General features: G+C 32.6%; 1 protein-coding gene across 1 annotated transcript in view; it reads left to right on the top strand.

Moving 5' to 3' along the window:
- Positions 1 to 16,161, top strand: part of LOC128160231 (uncharacterized) — a 53,094-nt gene extending 36,933 nt beyond the window's left edge. Inside the window, exons 7-13 of the mRNA XM_052823528.1 lie at positions 318 to 440; positions 8,572 to 8,700; positions 10,597 to 10,729; positions 11,692 to 11,738; positions 11,943 to 12,060; positions 12,172 to 12,256; positions 13,636 to 16,161. Of these exons, the coding sequence (XP_052679488.1) occupies positions 318 to 440; positions 8,572 to 8,700; positions 10,597 to 10,729; positions 11,692 to 11,738; positions 11,943 to 12,060; positions 12,172 to 12,256; positions 13,636 to 13,899 (899 nt within the window). The 3' untranslated portion in view covers positions 13,900 to 16,161. The remainder of the gene's footprint in view (positions 1 to 317; positions 441 to 8,571; positions 8,701 to 10,596; positions 10,730 to 11,691; positions 11,739 to 11,942; positions 12,061 to 12,171; positions 12,257 to 13,635) is intronic.
- Positions 16,162 to 16,588: the final 427 nt, after the last annotated feature.

Genomic DNA, 16,588 nt, shown 5'->3' with positions numbered 1-16,588 from the left:
ACATCATACAAATAGCAGTAGTTTTAATTTTCTTATATAATAAAATGTGTATTATAACAGTATATAGATTTACAATACATATATTATACAAACAACAATAATATGGATAACACTTCAGGCCTTTTGAGCCTATAAACTGTTAATAACAATTATAAAAAAAGAAAGAAAAACACATCTTTAAGATGTTTAAAAATGTATAATTATACAGGCTGCTAGGGGTTCAAAATGACTATTAATGCAGAGGATATATATAAATATTATTTTAAGATTATAATTTTTTTTTATGTATTAGTTTGAAATCATTTCTCGTCAATCAGGAGTGGTAAAAATTGGTGGTATTTGCGAGTACAGTTGGCAGTGTGTAGGAGCGGGAATTTGTAATCATACTTTATGTTCATGCAGTTCAGGATACACACAAATTGACGGAAACTGTTACCCTGGTAAAATATTTTGAGCTTATGATGATAGTTATCATTTTTAAAGTACATTTTCAGCATACAAGTTAACATAATTATCTTAGATATTGATCATAATTTCTTTAGTTTTTATTTATCTAAAAGTATGATAGGTAATTATTACGAAAGTCTGTTTAAATATGATTTGCTTACATTGCTTATATAGCAATATGATTTAGATTCATTTAAAATAAAAGACTATATATGATAAGGGCCTAAAATGGCCCCCTAAAATGAACATCATCATTACTACCATTCTTTGTTTTCTTAGTACAGATATGTATGGGATGTGTTTACATAATATTCATTTTGGTTCAAGTGCCCACAATTTAGAAATATGACATTGTAAATACAGCCTTTTCCCGCCATTTTTGCATTTTTAGCATAAAACAGCTTGTTTTCAAGCAGTTTTTCCTTCCGAAACCATAGAGCACATTCTTGAACAAATAAAATATTTTAATTAGAGATGTATCAAGCCAAGACTAATAATTGACAAAAAATTTTTTCTTGTTCAAGCATGCGCTCTATATTTCCCATTCGTAAATAGATAAGAAAAATGTCAATTTTTGGCTGATTTTGATTGAATTATAGAAATGGCGTCACTTCTGACGTCATATACTGCCAATGAGTGCAAATAAATCAAATGAATAGATGAAAAATATATTTTATATCAACTCTTCTAAAAAATTAGTTAACATTTTATTGTACCCGAAACACTTAAAAAATGGCGATTTATGGGGGCCAAATTTAAATCTTATCATATATAGTTCCTTGGTTAAACAATTGATGAATAAGATTTTCATCGTTTTTCATTATTTATTTTTTTAAACAGAGATGGGGTATCTACATGTAAGCTTACAATAAATCGCATATATTCTTGAGGGCCATAAGAGTTTTGAATATTAAATTAGACTCGATCTCGTTGCGAGCAACGAGTGGGTTTTCCGTTTGATTATGGATAAATGACAGGGTTAAATTAAAATGTTGATATTTGGTACGAGCTTTTATATTAACTTCCGTTTAAACGAATTTTTTGTCCTTCACTGCAAATTTCAGATTTTTGGAAAAGGTCATCTTCAAACTTCAATATCTCAGCAATCCGTTGTCTGATTTTAAAACGGTTTTTAGTTTTATTTTCAGTACAAAAGTGTCTAAAAAACGCTTATGCTTTAAAAGTCCTAAAAATCCAAATTTTTGAATCACTTTCGATGACGACTGGAAGTAAAGGACGTCCTGATCATATTTAAATTTGATAAGTTTAAAATATATTCTGATAAAAAGAAATGTAAATTTCTTAATTTGAAAAAAAATTAAACATAATTTTACAAAAATTATGATTGAGCGGACCGGAAGTGACGGACGACCATTGTTTTACCTGACAGCACCGAACATTTCGAAAATCTTTCAATCCAACAAATTTCAATTTTCTATGTTTGATCGTTTTTAGCTTTTAGCTGAAAGCTCAAGTGAGTTTTTCTGTCTGGCATCCGTCTGTATGTCAGTCCGTCCGTCCGTCCGTCCGTCCGTCTGTCTGTCTGTAAACTTTTTACATTTTCGACTTCTTCTCCTGAACCACTTGGCCAATTGCAACTAAACTTGGCACAAAACATCATGGGGTAACGGGGATTTAAGTTTGTTCAAATAAAGGTACGCCCTTCTTTAAGAGGTAACAATTAGGATTTATTGAAAATTTGGTGATATTTTTCAACAATCTTCTTCTCAAAAACCATTTGACTAAAAAAGCTGATACTTGTGTGGAAGCAACTTCATATAGTGTAGATTCAAATTTGTTGAAATCATTGTCCCTGGGGGTAAGGAAGGGACACAATGGGGGGGGGGGGTCGAAGTTTTACATAGGAGTATATAGAGTTAATCTTTAAAAATCTTCTCAAAAACCAATTGGCAAGAAAAGCTGAAACTGATGTGGAAGCATCTTCAGACAGTATAGATTCAGGTCTGTTCAAATCATGGTCCCCGGGGGTAAGGTAGAGCCACAATGGGGATCGAAGTTTTACATAGGAGTATTTAGAGTTAATTTTTAAAAATCCTCTTCTCAAAAACATGGCTAGAAAAGCTGAAACTTGTGTTGAAGCATTTTCAGTAAGTGTAGATTCAAGTTCGTTCAAAATATGGTCCTGGGGGGTAAGGTGAGGCCACAATGGGGGGTCAAAGTTTTACATAGGAGAATTTGGAGTTATCTTTAAAAATCGTCTTCTCAAAAACCATTAGGCCAGAAAAGCTGAAACTTGTGTTGAAGCAGCCTCAGTTAGTGTAGATTTAGGTTTGTTCAAATCATGTTCCCCAGGGGTAAGGTGGAACTACAATGGGGGTCGAATTTTTACATAGGAGTATTTAGAGTTAAACTTTCAAAATATATATCTCAAACACCATTTGGCCAGAAAAGCTGATTCTTGTCTGGAAGCATCCTCAGATAGTGTAGATTCAAGTTTTTTCAAATCATGGTCCCCTGGGTAAGGTTGAGCCACAATTGGGGGTCGAGTTTTTTTATAGGAGTATATAAAGTTAATCTTTAATCTTTAAGAAGCTGAAACTTGTGTGAAAGCATACTCAGATAGTGTAGTTTGAATTTTGTTCAAATCATGGTCCCTGGGGTAAGGTTAGACCACAATAGTGGGGCCGAGTTTTTACATAGGAGTATATAGAGTTAATATTTAAAAACCTTCTTCTCAAAAACCATTTGGCAAGAAAAGCTGAAACTTGTATTAAAGCATCCTCAGATATTGTATACTGAAGTTTGTTCAAATGATGGTCCTCGGGGAAAGGTTGGGCCACAATGGGGGGGGGGGGGGGGGGGTCGAGTTTTTTCATAGGAGTATATAGAGTCAATCTTTACAAATCTTCTTCCCAAAAACCAATTGGCAAGAAAAGCTGAAACTTGTGTGGAAGCATCCTCAGATAGAGTAGACTGAAGTTTGTTAAAATCATGGTCCCCTGGTGTAAGGTGGGGGCACAATAGGGGGTCGAAGTTTAACATAGGAGTAAATAGAGTTAATCTTTAAAAATCTTCTCAAAAAAAAAACACTTTTGCCAGAAAAGCTGAAACTTGTATGGAAGCATCCCCAGACAGTGTAGATTCAAGTTTGTTCAAATCTTGGTCCTCGGAGGTTAGGTGAGGCCACAATGGGGGTCAAAGTTTTACATAGGAGTATACAGAGTTAAACCTTCAAAATTTATATCTCAAAAACCATTTGCCAAAAAAGCTGCTACTGGTGTTAAAGAATCCTAGGTCAGTGTAGATTCAAGTTTGTTCAAATCTTGGTCCCTGGGGGTAAGGTGGGGCCACAATGGGGTCCACATTTTTACATTGGAATCTTTAGAGAAATTTTATTTTTAAATCTTCTATTCAGAATACGATTGGCCAGAAAAGCTGTAACTTGTGTGAAGTATCATCAGGTAGGGTAGATTCAATTGCAAAAATGCAAGTTTGGTCAAGTTATGATCCCCGGGTGTAGAGTAGGGGCACAATGGGGACCGGTTAAATCTTTACAAAGTAATATATTGAGAAAAATCTTTTGCCTAACAAAAAATTCTTAGAAAAGGTGCAACATTAGTGAAAGCAACCTTAGATAGTGTAGATTCAAATTTGTCAAAATGATATTTTTCAGGAGTAGGATGGAGCCACATGGGGTGGGGGGTCCAATTTTACCGAAGAAAACAGTCTAAATTCATCAAAATTCATATGTTATTATATATGGTTTAACTTAAATGCAAGCATTTTGATATATTTTTGATTCTTTAAAGTTGTTTAGACTTTGGCCTCTAGATAATTCTTAAGCTGACACAAGTTTTATGTAGGTTTATGTCCCATTTGGTCTTGATCTTCTTAAGTACTGTTATGCTCAACATGTGAAATGACTATACTGTGACAAAAAAGGATCAATGATAAACAGAATATCCTGGGAAAAAATTGAATTTTTGATATACAGGATCTGTTAGACAACATTGTCCATATTTTTTTGGGTAAATCACTCCGTAAAGCTGATTTCATAATGAATATTGTTGCTGAGGTGACCAATATTGCCCATGGGACTCTTGTTTAGAAAAAGGTTGGACAACTTTTAAAAAAGAAATTAAACCTAATGTAACGGCCAACCGGAAGTACCATCAACAAAAATATATGTGATAAAAGATCTTAATATTTTGTATTTTCTGTGAAAATTTCATAAAATCCATTGTACCAAGTCCGATATATTTGAGATTGAAGAAATATGGGAAATAAATAAAAAAATCTTTTAAAATCTTCGTCTCAAAAATTATTAGGCCAGAAAAACTTAAACTTGTGTGGAAGCATCCTCAGACAGTGTAGATTAAAATTTGTTCAAATCATGGTCCCCAGGGAATGGGCAGGGCTACAAAGGGGGGATGAATTTTTTAATAGGAATATACAGAGAAAATCTTTTAAAATTGTTTGTCTCTAAAACATTTGGCCAGAAAAGCTTAAATAAGAGTGGAGACATCCTTATATAGTGCAGATTCATGTTTGTTCTAATCATGGTCCCCCGGGGTTAGGTGGGGCCACAATGGGGGGGGGGGGCAAGTTTTACATAGGAATATCCAATGGAAATCAATAAACATCTTCTCAAATACTATTGTCCAGAAAAGCTTAAACTTGTGTGGAAGCATCCTTAGACAGTTAAGATTCAAATTTGTTAAAATCATAGTCCCCAAGGGTAGGGGGCCACAATGGGGGGTTCAACTCTAACACAGGAATATATAAAGAAAATCTTCTAAAAAAACTATTGGAAGGAAAGCTTTAATTTGAGTGGGGCGTCCTCAGATGGTGTATATTCAAGTTTGTTTAAATCATGGTCCCTGGGGATAGGACGGGCCACAAAGGGGGATGAATTTTAAGATATTAAGAATATATAAAAAAAATCTTTAAAAATATTTTTCTCAAAAACTAAAAGGCCAGTAAAAACTCAAATTGGAGTGGAAGCATCCTCATATTGTGTAGATTCAAGTTTGTTTAAGTCATGGTCCCTGGGGGTAGGACGGGCCACAATGGGGGATGAATTTTAACATATAAAAGATGCAAGACATATAAAGTACAATTTGCGAGTTATTAAGCATTTATTTTGTTTTTGAAAATAAATACCCGGAAACAATATTTACAGAGGCATTTCAACAAGGCATGGTTTCCCCACTTTCGAATCATTTTATCCATTTCCGGTCATGTGACTTCAAAGTGTCAGTAATGTCGGGTAATCGTTTCAGAACACAATTTTCATAAATGTGCAGCATATAAAAAATAATGCCGATTCAGAAAATATATTTACATCTACTGATACTCAAGAAACATGGACCAATTTCTAAATGTAAATGACAGTCGTGATTCAGAATGAAATAATCGTAATTGTCATTATTGTGACAAAAAGAAAACTAAACCGTAGAAAAATAACAAATACTATAAATAGAACGACACCTGTGCTGGATGGATCAGTTTATTTAATTGAATCTCTTTTTCCCTCTTTTACGTTATCGTAAATCCGCAGAAAAAATTGTTTCAGGTGTAGTGACCCGCAATTGGGGAAATTCCTTCAGATTGGATGCATGTGCAATATTTTTCATCTATTAACGCCCTACCATGACTTGGACATAAACCACGCTGCAGCGTAAATAATGAAAATAAAATGTCAGAGATGTGTGAAAATCTCCATCTCGAAAGCGTTTGATCTCTAAATTCGTTACTCGGAGGGTCTGTAATTGATAGGTTTCGAATATCGTTTAATGATCAAAGACAATAAGCCTATAATTTGTGATCAATGTATTCATTAAGTTTTTTAGGCTTCAATTTAAACAAGGTGACAGAAATATACACGAGTGACCGGAAATTGGAGACAACCCGGAATTGGCGACTTCATCGTACTTGGAAAGTTTTCAGTCCAAAAAGCAGAAAAATGTGTGAAGGCACGAGTTGTTCAGAATAAAATTTAATCAAGCCATGATTCCCTAAAGAAAAAAAATTGGGCCATAAAGTGGGGGGGGGGGGGTGTTTATATAGGAATAAAGAAAAATCTTTTGAAAGGTACAACAACAAAAGGGGGTTGGTATTTACGAAAATATTATACTTTTGAGCAAGATTTACTATACTTATTTGTTAAGATGTTTTATACTATAATGCGAATTTGATCAGAGCTAAGGCAATTGTTGTTCATGTGAGCGATGTGGCCCATGGGCTTCTTTTCTAGATATCAAATAAATGGTCATTTATTTTTGATACAAAATTTGTTCTTAAGTATTTCGAAATTCGTTAGCGTTTTTGAGATATCTGAGAAAGAAAGTTTTAGGGGCCGATCCCTCATCTCCTTATAAGGACCGTTTAACAAAATTTTGAAGGTTGCATATTGTTCAGTACAACATTTTGAGCATCTTTTCGTATATACTGCATTTTAAAATATTTTTTCTATTTTGAGATATGGACTTTGACCCCTAAAAACCCCTAATTACGTAACATACAAAAAATCATTTTAATGTTTGGGTACGTAACTATAAAATAGACATTTTTGTTTCTAAAAATTTATGACGAAATATCCGTCAGTAACAAGGCTATGACTTTGGACCCATCTGGGTCCTTAATTTGAGAGACCATCCCATTTTTCTTGATATCTATCGATAGCCTTATTGTCGACCATTCCTGAAAATTTAAACTCAATATCTTTTATAGTTAAGGGGAGTTCCGTGGGCAAACTAAAACTAACCCTTGAAGAATCGCTAAAACGGTAATATATCAAAAATCAGTAATGACGTCATCAATATAACAAATTTCCAATAAGGTTCAGATCAATATCCATCAGATCGTTTTTAGCAAATCAACTGAACCATTTACGAGAACTTGCGCAAACAAAATTTGTAAGAAAAAAAAGGAAAAATGACCAGATCGTTCTCGTTGCGAGTAAATGAGATAAGATCCATCACTTTTGATACAAAATTGTTAATCAAAGCGAACAATTAGGAAAAAATATTCGGCACCCGGGGCTTGAACCCGTGTTGCCTAGGCACGTGTCCACGACTCTAACGACTATGGTACTCGGACTCTCGGTTCAGGAATTTGACTCTTGATATCTCGATTATGCGTTGATTGATTTTATAACAAATAACATATTATGAATCAGTAAAAAGTCACTATCAGCTGTAGAAATTTCAAAATTTAATATTAAAAAAAAACTTGAAAAATTCTAATTTTTAAATTTCTTTTCGGTGACGACTGGAAGTGACGGCGGACATTCTCTTGAACGAGATGCAACAGAAAACGGTAGAGCTATTATATCTGAAAATTTCAGTCCTATATCCTTATTCGCTTTTGAGAAACGTCGCAGGCAAAATTGACTTTTAAAAATAGTTTAACGGCGAAAACTTCCGACCGGAAGTGACTTAAAAAAAACTGTCACGGGGGTACAAACTTCAAATGACTAGGCATTAGCCCTGGAAATTTGAAGGAAATCGCTTGCACAAAATGTGCAAGGAAAAAAGAATAATAATAGAATTAAAAAAGAAACAATAGAATTATAGAAGGGTCTTCCGCTGAAGACGTAATACTCTAATAAGAAAAGTGAAAAAGAAATATTAGAAAAATGGTAGGGTCTTCCGCTGAAGACGGAAGACCCTAATATTAAGAAAAAAATAAAACAAAGCAAAAACAAAAAGGTCTTCCGTTGGAAACGGAAGACCTTAATAACAATAGTGATAAAATAGAGAAAAAGAAACCTAACAAAAACAATAGTGTCTTACGTTAAGACCCTTTCTCTCACTGTGAATGAAGATGATTAGGCTGGTTGAGAGGGTAATCATTTTTGCAACAGTTTCTGTAAACAGTGGGATAAAAAATAATAGGTTTCAATCCATTAACATTTTAGCTACATGTGTGTTCGCATATTATTAAATGTCTCTAAATATAGTCTTAACAAAATCTTTCAAATAAATAAAAATTGCACTTTGTCTTTATTTCTTTTTTTTTTAAATTTCATGTTAAGAGATTAAAGAGAAATCTGCTTGCGGTTTTTTTTTTACTAAAGTTGATTATAGAATAAATTAAAGCTTTATAAAATAAATAAAAATTGCATTTTATCACCATTTCTTACTTTTTATTTGATTTTAGGAAATCTAGAATTAAATGATTCGTGTGAGCTAACAGAACAGTGTTTACAACCATTCTCAGTTTGTTTCAAAGGAAAATGCAAATGTATAAGTGGGTATTCTGCATTTGATACAGATAGCTGCATTAAAGGTTTGTAAACTTATTAAACTTAAAAATATTTGCTCATATGGTATCTTCACTAAGCATATGATGAAAGCTTAGGACGGGTTATGAACTGGATAGACTCTCATATATATGTTTAAATGACTCGTGATTGCATGATCAAACACCATTTAATGATATTAATGTACAGTTAAGGTAACATGTCACAAAAATACACACACAAAAATCAACTTTAAAGAAAAATACTGCCATCAAAACAGTGACTGTGACCATAAATGACCTAAAGCTATAATTTTGATAATGTGGATTAGCATAATCTAATGGAAACTGTAGATATGTAGTTTTAAGTTTGACAAAAAGGTACATGGATTTCAAACTTTCTTGTTTAAAATTTTGGTTCATGTGTAAATTACACATTTTTTACTAAAATGATGAAAAACTGTTTATTAATGAATGCGTAATATACATTGCTGGCATACATATTGTATTAAGGTCAGACTACACGTTCCTCGAGCATCTTTTTGTATCTCCTCGTAATAAAGAGTTCCAAGAAAAAATATAATTTTTATAATGATATTTAAAATGATTAAAATTTACTTGTATATGAATATATGACTAGATGGCCGAGTGGTTAGAGCCGTGCGGCTTTCTCCGTATTTTTATATTAGCAATTCAAGTGAATTTTCAAGAATATTAGATAGGAAATTGCATTCTCTAGCAGTTTGCACAGAAATTCCTGGAAAAAGTTATATAAAATTGAGGAACGTGTCGTCTGACCTTAATACTATTAATACGTTCGTTTAAGTAAACTTTTAAGATATTTGGTTCTAAACATCAATAAATGTTTATTATGCTTAACAGTATCATTTACATTTTTGGACCGATTTTTTTTTCTTTTCGTGTTTTTATAACGCGGGTATGATAAGGCAACTCTCAGCGATCAAATTCCTCTGATCGATATGACGTCACAGTAAGCAGCATGATGTCATTTTATACTCAGAAACATGTCGATTTTAACTTTATCTCAGTTTTAAATTATAAAAACTACTGGCATGAAATATCACTAGAAACTCTTCTAACTGAATATAGCTTCGATTTCTCTCTATTACGTATAATTATCATTGATGACGTCACAAGCATGTTAAATAGAGAAGAGCATGTCGGGAGACAAATCATCGGAATGCAGTGTAAACAATGCCGAAATAAGACTTATTTAATACAGATACCTAAGATTTAGATGAGTGTCAGTTAGGATGTAATCAGGATAACACAGGTATGGATATTTTGTTTTATCAGCGAGTGTTTTAAGGTAAGCAGATCCACATTTATATGGCTTGACCATCCTTTCCTCTGTCAATGTGTTCAAAGAAAGGCAAATGTGTAACACTCCCCCAGATATAATGAAAGATGACTTTGGTAAATCTCAACGGTATATGGCCTAAACTACTTCAAAAGTGCTGCTAGAATCCTGTGCTTCGTCGTTTAAATGAAACATAGTTTTTACGTAGTATTTTAAATGAAATTATAGAAGTTGAGAGGGTTTTCGATTAATGTTTACATTATCTTTTTAATGCGATTAACAATAGGATTCTAGCATTAATACCAATAAACATGAACTAATTGCCGATCGAATTATAGTAGCAAACATACAAATAAACTTCGGGGTAGTGTTACACTTTTTCATTTTTTGTTAAGGTAAAACGTGATCTATTTTTAACTGTCACGTGATACCATGGCTCGGCAAGTTCAAAGATCGAGTCGATTCCGAAGTAGAAAAATGATATCTTTGGGAACACATCACTTGGTTTTCATATTCAGCACTGTTTTCATAAAAATGAACAGTTTTTAAATTGATCATAATTTTGACGGTCATTAAACTCGCAGTTGCCTTAACCTACCCGTGAAGTCATTTTATCATTTCAGACACTGTTCCAGTTGGTGGGTTTTGCAACTTAAGCCAACAATGTACAGGAAGTAATAACTCTGGAATATGTGAAAACGGAATATGCACTTGTGGAAAAGAGTTCACAGCTATAGATTTTGCATGTGAAAAAAAGTAATGTTAGATTAAAAAAAAGCTCTTTCATTATAGTTTATGATAAATATGCTGATGGTTTACATTATAAATAAAAAAAACCCATTATGAGTAAGAGACAACTGTACTTTAGACGGAGGACTGTTACCAACAGCATTGTTATACTGTCTTCTAGATTGTACGTATAAACATTACGAATGATTTAGGTATTTAATTACATGTACACAACGGGTTTTTATTTAGAATTTTTTTAGAATACAGAGTAATGTTAATTATCCAGGTTTGATCAAACATTTTATATGAATTTTTAAACATATTTTATTGAATAAATTCAATAGAATTGGACAACATGTATTACCGATGTAAATCTGTTCCTTAAATATTTCTCCTTTATATGAATTATATAATATAGAAAACATTTTATTGGAAATTTTGAACGTTGATATACATGTATGCAGGTATCAAAATGAATTTTCTACTTTAAGAAAACATCTTAATCTTTAATAATATTTGTAGAATCGTGTCTAAAATACCAAAGCATGATCTTTTGTTAATTTTGATAAATTCCAGTTTCCTAGAAATTTTAGATGATATAGTAGTACTCAGCTTATATCAACATTTGAACAAAACGTATGGTTTAACACGTCAGCTTGATAAGTTTTCTCTGTTGTAGTTTTGTTACTTAAAACCCCCGTATTCGGCTTTCTGAATAAAAAAAAATCGTCTCTTTGAACTTGCATTAATTCAAATAACAGTGTTCATTAGTCCTTTCTTAGCATAATGTACTTGTCCAAAATGGAATAGTTGGGGTAAATTATTGGATTGTGTATAATGATTGTGCATATCTATATAACTGAAACGATTCCTTAGAAAATACACTGACTTAAGAAAAACTAAACTGTTTATCGACTGGGATTTGTAACATTGTATGACTAAGTGTGTATGCACGTCTTTGAATATCATTATCAATTTATTTTATCCAGATCAGCCAACAGTCTTGGAATTGGAAGTTCAAATAGTCAGCAACATGGTAACCGAATAAATATGAAAGCAAATCTCTATTTTTGATATTTAGATCTTGATTTTTCGTAAGAGATAAAGACTGCAAATAATAAATAAATCTGTTTCCTCTATAATAAATTGTTATCTAATAATCTAAGCATTTTTACATCGAACATTTTCGACAATTTTTTTAATCAATACTCACATACAAATTTACTTAAATTTCCTAAAGACACCAATATTGGAGTAACGGTTGGGTCGCTGTTTGGAGGATTTACTCTTGGTGTAATTGTAACTGCTGTCGTAACGACCCTGATGTACAGAAGATTAAAGTTTCGAACCAGAAAAAGGTAAGTTTGCTGATAAAGTTTTTCTATTTTTTTCAAATATTCTTCATACATGTATCCACAACAAACAAAATGAATAACAACTGTTAAGTAGGGATATTTTTGTTTTAAAAGAGAGGAACCTGACGTTAAGTTTGCAGACAACAGAACGTACGGTGGTGCCAGCGATGCTCAAATTTCTTTTACTAACAGTAAGAAGGTAAACCAAATTTCAAAAGTGTATTTAAGATTGTTAAAAGATACTGAGAAAGCCGAAACAGTAGTTTATGCAGACGTAAATAAAGGCAGAAAGTTAAAATATTTGTTTTATACTTCTGTACTATAATGATTTTGTAATATACATGAAATATACATATACTATTAACGAAACCTAAATACAGTAGCTGTCAAAGAAAAAAATATATTAGCGCACCAGTATGATAAATAATGTGCCACATAAATTAAGTATAAAGTATAATTTTGTATCGAAAGGGCCATGCTTGTATATATGAGAACAGTATTTGAAGCATATACTGCTTACCGGTAAAATGGCAATGAAATGTAGTAATGCATTTTGCAGAAATAAAAAAAAAACCGCATTGAAATGTTTTTCAAATACTTTCAATTCAGAGTCAAATCAACGCTCTAAGATTGTTTCATGTTAAAAATTTAAGATTTTAAAAGGTGCAATAAATCACATCAGGTATATACATATTTCTGCACGACTTTAACAAAACATGCACGCATAAAATCTATTTGATAGAGATCATCGGTATATATATATATATATATATATATATATATATATATATATAGCACAGAGAAATTCGCCTTATTGGAGCGCCACCTCCGCCCCGGCCGCGGCTTGAACTCACGACCTCTGGAACTCATTCTCCTAGCAGTGAGAGGCCAACGCGCTAACCACTTGGCCATCTAGGCAAGACGAAAATCTTGCTTTCGATGACGAAGGGAAACTAGCGCACTGGTCGCTCACTACACGGTCGTTTGAGATACAGGTGGAATGCAGTTAAACGACAATTTTTGAGGATCGGAACAATACACATTGCATAGATATACATGTATACATATAATAAGAACAAACATTGCAATAACTCTCAAATTGACATATACCTGCCCATAGTGAATGATATAGATAAACATAAAGCACAGAGAAATTCACCTTATTGGAGCTCCACCTCCGCCCCGCCCGGGACTTAAACTCACGACCTCTGGAACCCATTCTCCTAGCAGTGGGCGGCCACCGCGCTAACCACTGGGCCATCCAGGCAGGACAAAAAATCTTGCTTTCGATGACGAAAGGAAACTAGCGCGCTAGTCGCTCACTACACGGTCGTTTGAGATACAGGTTAAATGCAGTTAAACGACAATTTGAGAGGAAAAACACATATAAAAGAGAGACAGTTTATTTCTTTGTCAAATATATTTCTAATATTTTCATATTAATTTGTAATCACCTTGTCACTAAGAGGGTGCTAAACCCCATAAATGCCAACCTTCCTCAGGATATTTGCTTTCCATTTCAGAATACAGTGAAATGCATAGGTAACTTACATGTACTTATATATCTTAAATTTTCAGCAAAATGTTGCAACATTATCTCCATACTCTTTTGCAAAAGAAACACAAGGATACAATTTGTCTAGCAAACAAGATGAAAGGACTGAAGACGTCTACAATCATTTGCGCGAACAAACAGAACAAGATGGAGACACTTACGATCATGCATGTGCTGCACAAAATCACAGTACGGATCTGTCTGATTACAGTAATCTACATGATGCAGCCACTTTTCGAACATCACCGTCAGAAGATGGAGACGACTATTCTACATTAAGACATTGAACAAGCAAAAATTTAGACTTGGTTTCCAAGGGTAAGAACTGTGCACAATAGAACTTCCGGTTTAGGGACACAATGTTAACCGATGCTCGCATTTGTGAGTTTATTATTTGTTTATGGGTTGGGGAAAATTTCAGAGCCCTATCGATTTGATTCGGCCGTTTTTGGGGGTTTAAATCATGCTCAGTGTTATTTTTTCATTGTATATATGTTATTTCAGTGTGTGTGTTAGTATGAGAGAAAAAATGAACAGAGTGGAACTACATGTTTGTGTCAATATACGTGTCTCTTCTCTTCTCATGAGCCATTTTCAGTCATACATAATGCATATTCTCATTTAAGAAAATCTGTAATATATTCTTAACATTTTCTATTATAACGGTTAATGAGTTTGTCTTTACTATCTTTTAACTGTAGAGGTCTGCATGGTATAGAAAAGAGAAGGGACGTTATAAACTTTTTGAAACAGAAACAAAAGTCAATTTATTTTTTACAAGATACACATTTCACAGAAGATGATGTTAATATGGTACAATCAATGTGGGAATATGAAATCTTTATTAGCCCAGGTAAAACAGGGGTGGCAATCTTATTTAATAATAATTTTGAATATGAAATCATTCAAGTAACAACTGATGAAATTGGTAAGTATTCAGCAATTGATCTAAGAATAGAAAAATACAGTATCATTCTTATCAATATATATGGCCCCAATCGTGACTCACCTGATTTTTATGAAAATATTCAAAGTAAGGTTGAAAGCTTTTATGGAGACTTCGTTGTTATAGCTGGAGATTTTAATTTAGTTCAGGAAACATCTCTAGATTATTATAACTACAAACTCATAGGAAATCCAAAAAGCAAGGAAAACAGTTATAGTTTCTCAAAAACATCAGTATGCAGAAAAATCAGACTCACTTGAAGCTATAAAACAAATACCAGATGCCCTGTTATCTCTAACTATTGATTACCAGTTCTTCTTTGAGCAGATCTTACTCCATATTAGAGGATATACAATTGAGTACAGCTCGAGAAAAAAAAGAGATAGAGTAAACTAGCAAAAAGAAATACAAGAAAAGATGAATACTATAAGAAATAATGAATATGAAACTAATAATGATGAACTTATTCTTTTGCAAAATGAGTTAGAATTAATCAGAAAAGAACACATGAAAGGTTAAATGGTAAGAGCTCGTGCTAAATGGATTGAAGAGGGCAAAAAGCCTACTAAATATTTTCTTGCACTTGAAAAACGAAATTATATAAACAAAACAATATCCAAAATTGCCAATGACAGTGGAGTTTTAATCACAAATCAACAAGAAATACTTAGTGAAATTAAATACTTTTATCAAACCTTATATAGCAATAAAGATAATGACTTGAATGATGTTGTTATAGAAGAAATTATAGATAAAAGCTCGGTTAACATACTTGATAGGAATATGTGTGAAAAACTAGAAGGAAAAACAACCTATTCAGAAGCCTTAGAAACTCTAAAAAATATGAAAAACGATCAATCACCAGGTTCAGATGGCTTTACCGCCGAATTTTAAATTTTTTTCTGGAAAGATATATGCCACTTCTGGTTAATGTTAGCTACATGTAATGAAGGCTTTGAAAAGGGACTACTATCAACAACTCAAAAACTAGGAATAATATATATCTTGCCAAAAGAAGATAAATGTAGAGAATATTTAAAAAATTGGAGACCAATATCACTCTTAAATGTATCCTATAAACTAATATCAGCATGTATCGCAAACAGACTAAAACAAGTACTAGACTACATTATCAATGAAAATCAAAAGGGTTTTTTAAAGGGTAGGTTTATCGGAGAAAACACCCGTTTTGTTTATGATATTATTAATGAAACAAAATTAAGGCAAATTCCTGGAATGATATTACTTATTGATTTTGAAAAAGCTTTCGACTCGATATCATGGTCTTTTATGTTCAAAGCACTTAAATTTTTCAATTTTGGTCCAAATATTATTAGATGGGTGAAAACATGTTATACAGTTGCAAATTTATTGTGTGATTCAAAATGGAATTTTTTCAGATTTTTTCAATATTGGGCGCGGATGTCGACAAGGAGATCTAATTTCACCATATCTTTTTAATATATGTGTAGAAATCATGGGTATTATGATAAGACAAAATAGACATATCAAAGGAATAAACACACAAAGATATATCTGTTTGTTTCAATATGCGGATGATACAATTATGTTTTAGATGGAACAGAAAAAAGTTCAAAATCAGCTTTAGATCTTCTCTTTCAATTTTCAAAATATTCAGGGTTAAAACCAAACTTCGGAAAAACCAAGGCCATTTGGATAGGGTCAAAGTTAGGAAACAAGGATATTTTATGCTCTAGTTTTAAAATACAATGGACAAACGAGGATTTCAATGTATTAGGAATTAAATTCAACTCAAGTCTAAACAATATTACAAAAATAAATTTTGATTATAAACTTTCCTTGATAATCAAGGAAGTTAATAACATGATTAAAAGGCAGTTAACTCCCTTTGGAAAGATAACTGTTATAAAGTCAATATTACTACCTAAAATGACACATCTTTTCATAACATTGCTCACACCAAGTAAAGAGTGGTTAAAACAACTGGAAAAACTTTTTTCCAATTCATTTGGAATGGAAAAAATGATAAAATATCAAGAGCATTATTA

This window comes from Crassostrea angulata, chromosome 8 (genome assembly GCF_025612915.1).
Source record: "Crassostrea angulata isolate pt1a10 chromosome 8, ASM2561291v2, whole genome shotgun sequence".
NCBI classification, from domain to species: Eukaryota; Metazoa; Mollusca; class Bivalvia; order Ostreida; family Ostreidae; genus Magallana; species Magallana angulata.
Note: the sequence above shows the minus strand (reverse complement) of the source record. Positions and strands in the feature narration are given on the sequence as shown.